Source organism: Hyperolius riggenbachi, chromosome 4, assembly GCF_040937935.1.
Source record: "Hyperolius riggenbachi isolate aHypRig1 chromosome 4, aHypRig1.pri, whole genome shotgun sequence".
NCBI lineage: Eukaryota > Metazoa > Chordata > Amphibia > Anura > Hyperoliidae > Hyperolius > Hyperolius riggenbachi.
Window position 1 is genome coordinate 213,545,861 of NC_090649.1, and position 9,112 is coordinate 213,554,972.

At 41.2% G+C, this 9,112-nt stretch overlaps 1 protein-coding gene across 2 annotated transcripts in view; it reads left to right on the forward strand.

The window, feature by feature from the left end:
* The window catches only part of ARHGEF10 (Rho guanine nucleotide exchange factor 10), a 251,922-nt gene that overhangs the window by 102,245 nt on the left and 140,565 nt on the right, over positions 1-9,112 (forward strand). For both annotated transcript variants that reach the window (XM_068281340.1, XM_068281341.1), the window contains one exon: positions 4,843-4,955. In XM_068281340.1, coding sequence (XP_068137441.1) covers positions 4,843-4,955 — 113 coding nt within the window. The remainder of the gene's footprint in view (positions 1-4,842; positions 4,956-9,112) is intronic.

The following is a 9,112-nucleotide window of genomic DNA, read 5'->3' on the forward strand; positions in this document are numbered from 1 at the left end:
TACTTTTGCTGAGTTGTCTTCAGCACCATGCTTGACTACTACCTCAGTGCCTGAGGATAGGAGCACACTTGTGTGTCCAGAAAACCACAAGTTATGTGTCGTGTGCGTTTTTTTCCCAGTGTTTGCATTTTTGAATTTGCAATTTTGTTTGTGATTGCTTTTTTTATGGATTTGTGGTTTTTAGTAATCTGCCTATTTTACCTTGAGGAAAAATAGATTAGATCAGATCTATTTTGTACAAAAATGCATATGACACGCATAGGAAAGCATCGATTCACATACTGAGGGAAGAAGCAACATGATGTACAACTTTAAAACACACATTGTGAATCACAGAAAACTGTGATTCGCTATGCGGCCCGTAGACTTTTATGAAATACGTTTTCGCATGCGTTTTCTGCCGTGTAGCAAAACACATGCGATTCAAACAAGTGTGCTTCCTGCCTGATTATTCTAACATGTATTTAAAAGCCAGATACTTACCTAGGGAGAGGGAAGGCTCTGGTTACTATAGAGCATTATTACCTCTCCTCTCCCGATGCCAGTTCCAGCGCTGGCTCCCCGTAGCAGTATGTGACTTAATTAGTCAAATACTGTTCTCTTTGACGCCGAAGGGAGGCTTTGGAAACACCCTCTCTCATACACTCGCGCAGTACGGAACTGCCCTTCTTCGGGACGACTTGGCTCCCGAAGACTTGCAAAGTCCCATGTGGTGGGGGATTTAAACGGCGGAGCCAGCGCAGGAACGAGAGTACCGGGAGAGGAGAGGGAAGACTGATAAGGACCCAGAGCCTTCCCTCTCCTTAGGTAACTATCTGGTTCTTTTTTTTTTTTTGTTCTTTTTTTTTAAGACTCGCATTAGCTTTAAGTGAGACCTTAATCACTTCATTTTTTTTTTTAGAGTGTAAGGGTTACTGAACACATACATGCCAATAGAAAGATAACATTTATTTGGGGTTTTAAATTGAAAGAATAAAACCATTACGAATAAACAAAAATGTCCCCTGCTGTTAGGTTTTCAGTTTTATTGATTTTACAGTAATTTTTTTTTTTTTTTTTTAAACCAATAGTGATCAGTTTGCTGTAATTATCAGTCACCAAGTCAGGAGCTTTTGTAATGCCAGGGACTTGCCTGCTGGAACAGGAAAGTAATACTCCCTTCTGCTCAATATACATTTTAAAGGGAAGCAAGCAGCATTTTTACCCAACGCAGGTGGTTGCTGAGCACTGTAGCTGGGCGCTATAGCACTAATGCTAAAGTACGCAAGGGTAATTCAGGGTTCTGACTATCGCTGGGCCCACCAGACCCCGAATTACTTCTTCCTCCAAGTTGCTATGACTTGGAGGGGAAATGGTATTTAACACCACAGGCAATTAAAGTGGCAGTGGGGGAAGCCATCATTTAGCTCACCCTGTGCCCAATTCATCTGTGGTGGTATAACACGTATGCTTTTTAGCCCCCAGTGCATCTCAATAGCACATTAAAATGCATGCTAATAACATGGCTCATTAATAAAAAAAAACTTCCATTCTACCTCTTCTTTATACATTTAAATGTTAGTTAGATACTTCTATTACCCTACTTTCACAGCCTGCCGTCCACAGAAATAGCAGGCATATAAGGATTGCTGTAATAAACAGTAGCATTGAGCAAACAAAAGCTTTCATCAGCCGAGGGGTGGGGAGACTGACACTGTGCTTCAGACAGGTTAGAGAAGTTAGTGGATTACCTTCACACCTTCCCACTGGAAAAGGTTGGAGGGAATATTAGGGGGGTGAGTGAGTGGTAATGACAGTTACTACAGCTATTAGAAACAGAGTTAAACTGCAGGGGGGAAAAAAAGCTGCTTGGTTCCCTTTAAGAAAAAAGCAGGTGAGGGGTTAAAGTGTACCATAGACGAGTATTATTAAAGATTTTTTTTTTTTTACTTATCCGGGGCTTCCTCCAGACCCATAGGCACAAATCTGTCCCTCGCCATACTCCTGGTTGCCTCCATTAAGCAGCAATCAGATCTGGTATTCGGTTCAGTGACGTCAGCAGGCGGCCTTCTGCGCATGTGCGGATCTTCTGCACAAGCGCAGAAGATCCCGGCTGACGTCACTGAGTCAGAATGGCCAGACTAAGACGAATACCGGGATCTGATGGTGGCTTAACGGAGGCACGAGGGAGAACGGAGAGGGACATATCCATGCTTATTGGCTTGGAGGAAGTTCCCGGGTAAGTGAAAAATAATGCTCGTCTCTGGTCACTTTAAATACAGCGTTTATTTCTAAAATGTTGTTTGTCCACTATAAAAAAAAAAACCTTTAAAAAGTAGAAAATATATTAATAGCACTGTAAACTTTTATTTTTTATTTTTTGCTAAACATAGTAAAATAAAGTATACAAAAAAAATAAAAAAATAAATAAGAATATTCTCGCTTGAAAGTTGTCGTTTTGATTCTGTCTTTATCTGAATTGTTTTAAAGACAGATGGGAGGTCAAGGTTCCGACTTTTATGACTTCCTGTGTTGCCTGTGGAGAGACTTCCCCCTCATTTCCCATTCTTCTTCTTCTTTTTTTTTTTTTTAATTAGCAGACTAGGAATAGGTTTAAAACTATTTTGTTTGTGTTCTTGTAGTGGAAGGTTTCACTATTTTAACTGTCTACCCTGCCCAAAAAAGAACATAAGATTTGGCTTTGTAAATATGCTGTAAAACTAAGCTTGTGCTTTAACAGAGGTTTGAGGCTTCAATATTAGGCATTGAATCTTCTATTTTAACTTAATTTTGCAGTATTGCGCCTGTATAGTGGGTTTAATTTTGTATGGGGCCTTAAATGGCTTGGTTCCCACTTGTTGCAAAAATGTACCTGTTTAAGCTTTTGCAAGCTTTGCTCAGCACAGGCGGTGCATCTTATTGGTTAAAAATCGAATCTGCTTCCACTTGTTAAAAGAAAAACAAAATGCAGAATCCAGACTTGAGCTGACGCATTGCCAATAGCCACCTATAGTGCAAAGCATCCGCCCCAACCCCCCACCGCGACGGTAAAGCAGAGCGGAGGGGACCCAGAACACTCCACTCTGTGCCATATGGATCCATCGCAGATGGGAACCGAGTCTATGGGAAATGTTATAGAAGAAAGCATAGTGTAAGCTGTCTATCTAGTGTAATGTTTTCAGCCAATGCTATGCCAACTCCTTATGATTCATTGAAACATATTAGAAAGTACCTAAAGCTACCTCCAGCAAATTCTCCCTGTACAAGTATGGAACTTGTCTATCTGCCTAGCAGAATATGTTGCCATATGAAGAGAGAAAGGGGGATAATGGGCATAAGCAAGCAACTAGCAGTTGCAACTGGAACTATCGGCGGCAATGGTGCATGGTTTCCTCTCTGCATGATCTACAATAATGTGGCCTGGATGTTGGGAGCAGGTTTGCCAAATCATCCCTTTAATCACTGAAACATCTAAATTATGCATAAATTATGCAGGTTCTAGGGATACATAATATAAATCAACATCAACATCAAAGGAGCTGAATGCAGGAGCAAAGAGCTGGGGACTGGAGGGCTTGGGAGGAAGTCAGGTGTGGGGATTTTAAAGGCATAGAAGTTTTGCAGCATCGTGTTTGGAAATGTAGGCTGCCATCTTTACTCCCTTTCAAACATTGCTACATGCTACAGCCTGGCTAAAGTGACTAGTATGCAGACTCCATTGTATGTCTTGCTCCAGGGTTGAACCTACAAGATCAGAATAACTGCGAGGAAATACTGATGGCTGGCTTTATATTTCGCTCCCTACAGGCTTCCTCTAACATACCGGTCAGATCATGCTTGGAATGATCATTGGTCATCTAATGTCTGCTTGATGTTTTAAGGAAGGCCTTTAGCAGCCGAACATACCGATTTAAAGGCACTATAGACCCATATCCTATTAACGTTTCTCCAGTGTTTTCTCCAAGGCGTTATTTTCAAATCTCACTAATAAAATACGATGAAAGCTTGATGCATGCAGGAAAATACAAAGAGAACCCGAGGTGGGATTTAATTATGTTAGTGGGGCACAGAGGCTGGTTGTGCACACTAACACCAGCCTCTGTTGCCCCATGGTGTGCCTCCAGGACCCCCCTGCGGGCTGCTATACCCTCCGCAGTTCTAGTGACACACAGCATGTCGCCAGCACAATGTTTACTTATGCCGTGTCTGTTAGCGCCGCTCCCCCGCCCCCTCTGTATCGGCGCTACCCGCCCGCGTCCCTTCCTTCCCGCTGATTGGAGGGAAGGGACGTGGGCGGGTAGCGCCGATACAGAGGAGGCAGGGGAATGGCGCTGACTGACACCGCATAGGTAAACATAGTGCTGGCGAAACGCTGTGTGTCGCTAGCACTGCGGAGGGTATAGCAGCGCGCAGGGGGTCCTGGAGGCACACCATGGGGCAACAGAGGCTGGTGTTAGTGTGCACAACCAGCCTCTGTGCCCCACTAACATTAATTAAATCCCACCTCGGGTTCTCTTTGTATTTTCCTGCATGCATCAAGCTTTCATCGTATTTTATTAGTGAGATTTGAAAATAACGCCTTGGAGAAAACACTGGAGAAACGTTAATAGGATATGGGTCTATAGTGCCTTTAAATCGGTATGTTCGGCTGCTAAAGGCCTTCCTTAAAACATCAAGCAGACATTAGATGACCAATGATCATTCCAAGCAAGCGTGTTCTCTTTAAGATTAATCTTTTTAGGGTTTTTTTTTCAGTTGCCAAGTTATTTTTTCCTGGGAAAAACTAAGGAGAAAAAGTTAATTGGATATTTTATATTTTTTTTCTTTGCTCGAAAGATGTAAACCTTTGATTTTGTCGTTTAGATCGTAAATCTGCCTGTCTTGAAGATGATGAATTAAATGTGTTCATTGATGTGGACTGTGTACATACAGAGGCTATCATGTCTCCAATGCCAGAAGGATTAAACCAGCAACAGGTACTTTTGTTTTGTCTTTGTTTTATATTAGTATAAGTTTACACTCAAAGTTAACTGACATTATTTGCAAATGTTTTGTCACTTTTTTAGTTAGAGAAGAATGAGATGTCAGTTATACAACACTTTTATGGTACACCTAACAGTATGTTATTTCTGTAAGGTGTCTCCCATCTAGTAATATGTTACAAATCCAGTCCAGACTCCACCCCTGTAGCAATACCCCAAACTTTATGGTCCAATGTTTTGGGCACCACGCCCTTTGTCAAGTGCTTGGCCATCTGGTATACAGTATTCAGCTATTATAGACAATGACAAAAGATCACACCCACACCAATAACTGGAGGGTGGGCGCAAACTTTGTTTTCTAAGTAACCCTCCTTCAGAGTAAAGAGCGGTACCAATAAGACTTCAAAGAAGCATTTGAGGCTAAAGTCCTTATTCAGACTGTTAATTGATTGCATCCCCACCCTTTCGTCCTGCCTGGTGGATGGACACACTGGAGATGCATTCACCTAACAGCCTGAAAAACTTTAGCCTCAAATGCTTCTTGTAAGTCTTTACTGGTGCTGTTCTTTACTCTGAAGAGGTTAATTAGAAAGCTTGTGCCCACCACCAATTCCTGGTGTGGGTGTGATCTTTTGTTGTTGTCTACATATGCTGTGCACCAGATGGCCAAGCACTTTACAATCCAAAACGTGCTAGACTATTATGCTGTATCACCGCTACATAAATAAAACACAAAGATTGGAGAATAGCTCCCACTGCAATGGTAGAGTCCGGTCTGAATTTGTTATATGTTCCACAGTGTTTCAGAGGCTTGATGGACCTCTAACCTTTATCTATGACTCCCCATGTGAAATAGTGTGCCTCTGAGGCCTGTGGATTACTCATGTATTTTGTTGGTCTGCCATCTAGTGGCCATTTGTATTCACATTGCAGATTTGACATTGTAAAGATCTGTACTAGAAAACCTGAATGAGTTTGAATAAGTAATATAATCACTGACAAAGTTAGAAATAATAATTTGTATTAAAAATAAAATTTAATATAAAAAAAAAGTTAGACTTTGAATTCATCAAGGATTATTTACAGACTTGCAGACTTAGGACAATCTAGTTGTCAGTTTGATCAGATAATCTGATGAGATTTCACCTATTGTGTTCTGAATCAGCTATTATACGTTGTTTGATTGGTTGAGGGTCACTTCTTAAGGTGGCCATACACTCAAAGAGTTATACCAAATGTAGAAAAACTATTGATCCCGGTCTGATCAAAATCTCATCAGAGAGGGATCGATTTCTACCATACACGGCGCATTGATTTTCAATAGGTGTCAGTAGAAAATCTATTTAAAAATCAACTGACCCTCAACCGTTGCACTGTTCAATGTCATGCAGTATTATGAGCCATCAATTGACCGCCGCTCCTGCACCTTCCCCGATCAAAGATTTTCCGAAGTGTCCATTCAATAGTTTTGAGCGATTTTCAGATGGAATCCATCAAAATTTTAATTGAGGAATCAAACAGGAAAATCGAGTGTATGGTCACCTTCACATACCAATTTGTTAATCTGCTCCCACAACAGATTAGTAGGGCTAATATCTAGTGAATGTGCTAGCCACTCCTGCCTGTTCCCTAGATAGTTCTTACGCAGTTCATAGATTGCTTTGGGTCATTGTCCTGTTGTAAGACAAAACTGGCTCCAAATAAGTGCCTTTCATATGGTATGACATGACTTGCACAATGGACGGAATGTTTTCAAGATGTTTTTTATACTGTGCATATCTTCCAAGTACCACTTCCGCTGCAACTCCAGATCATCACAATGGCTCCATTTTATAGGTGATTTTTATGTTAGTTCTGATACCAGTGAGTAGCACAGGTTTTCCCAAGGCGCAGAGGCCATGTAGTTGGAGTCCTGTTAGTTGGTGAATGCATGGGCGACAGAGACTAGTAGACATTGTAGGCATGTGGCAGACTTGGCAAGAATGTATTCAGGTAGACAGCAGACTTGGTCAATATTTAGGCAGCGATCAAGGCAGGTGGTAGGCAAGGTGGTGCTAATCAATATTTGGGCAGAGATCAAAAGATGCTGTCGGTCATGTGAGCATCTTGAAATGATTGAATGCTGGCAAAGCAGAAATAAGTACTGTAAATATATTTGAGTTGATTTTTAATCATTTTGAGTGGTTTATATTTTATTAGGTCCAATTTCAAGCTTATGCAAAGTACAACGAACTGCAACAGGTTGGAAAAGATTGCATAGCTTGCCCCTCCTGTAGACTTCTTTGGGTAGTTTCCCTTCTGTGGTCCCACTGCCCTGTAAATAATGCCCTTTTTATCTCCTCTCTACCCACTTTCAGATCCCTCACAGTACACAGTTTAGCAGCAAGCAAAATGTATTTCAGGGGTTAGCTTACCTGTCCTTCATGTGGACTTCTTTCTCCAGTCCAAACAGTTTGCCTGAGTACTGCCTCACTGTTTCTTGCCAGCCTGTTAAATTTATATTGCATACAGAGGGAGTGCTGTGGCAAGCCATAGAGGCCTGGGGTAGAAGGAGGGAGGAATGTGGTGGCAGGGCTAATGACGCATTCAAACTCTGATTGCTGCTAAAAGGGAACCTAAACTGAGAAGAATATGGGTTTTCCCTTTTAAAATAATACCAGTTGCCTGACTCTCCTGCTGATCCTGTGTCTCTAATGCCTTCAGCCACAGCCCCTGAACAAGCATGGAGATCAGGTGCTCTGACTGAAGTCAGACTGGATTAGCTGCATGCTTGTTTCAGATCTGTGATTCAGCCACTACTGCAGGACTGCCAGGCAACTGGTATTGCTTAAAAGGAAACATCCATATCCCTCTCAGTTTAGGTTACCTTTAACTTCTCATTGGGGATGGAGCTCATCCATAGAAATATTGCAAACCACAGGGGAATCAACATCTCTGATCTAAGACATCTAAAGTCAAATCCTCTCTTTTAATAGAAGTTAGTAAATTGAAAATGTATAGACTGCTACATTTTTTTTATTGCATTTTATTACTAAGCAAAAAATTTTTTTTTGAGGGGGGGGGGGGGTTAGTCACAAAACTCGCATCACAAATTTTCTCTCTGTATTTATTTATTTTTCCTCCAATATATAAGAATCCTAAACATATTCAGGTAACTTAATTGCTTCCCCCTAAGTTGACCCTAGACTATGATGGACAAATTACTTTGAGTGTGATTAGACTGAGACAAGACTTTATACTCCGTAGAGTGCTGTAGAAGAGTCAGCGCTATATAAATAAAATAATATTAATAATACATTTCAGCCCTTTCGAATCAAAACTTCAAAATAAGATGTTTCTGGCTAACTTAACCATGATGTGTTTTTATATGTACATACAGTGGCGTGAAAAACTATTTGCCCCTTTCCTAATTTGTTATTCTTTTGCATGTTTGTCACACTTAAATGTTTCTGCTCATCAAAAACCGTTAACTATTAGTCAAAGATAACCTAATTGATCACAAAATTCAGTTTTAAATGATGGTTTTTATTATTTAGTGAGGAAAAAAACTCCAAATCTACATGGCCCTGTGTGAAAAAGTGATTGCCCCCCTTGTTAAAAAATAACTTAACTGTGGTTTATCACAGCTGAGTTCAATTTCTGTAGTCACCCCAGGCCTGATTACTGCCACACCTGTTTCAATCAAGAAATCACTTAAATAGGAGCTATCTGACACATAGAAGTAGACCAAAAGAACCCGGATTTTCCACCCGGCATAATTCGCTCAGCGTACCAACACTGGAGAGGCACTCATATATTACGGGCTCATCACCTAATTAAAGGGGGATCTTGGCTGCCCCTTACTGACATAGAGGCTAAACTACAACTCTCCTCCCTGGACCCATGGTCCTTAATGCAATTTCAACATTACTTACTCAGCCTGGGGGACAAACGTAGCTTGAGTTGGGATCTCTCCCCATTTTAGCTGCTTTGCGATGGAGAGGGTTATGTCACCAAGGGAATTTCACAAATATATACTATGCTTAATACAAATACGGTGATTACTAGCTCTCTGAAATCAAAATGGGAAACATCCTTGAACCAGAACTTCACGGATGCCCAGTGGCGAAGGATCCTCATTATGGCCCATAAATGCTCCACCTCCGCACGTA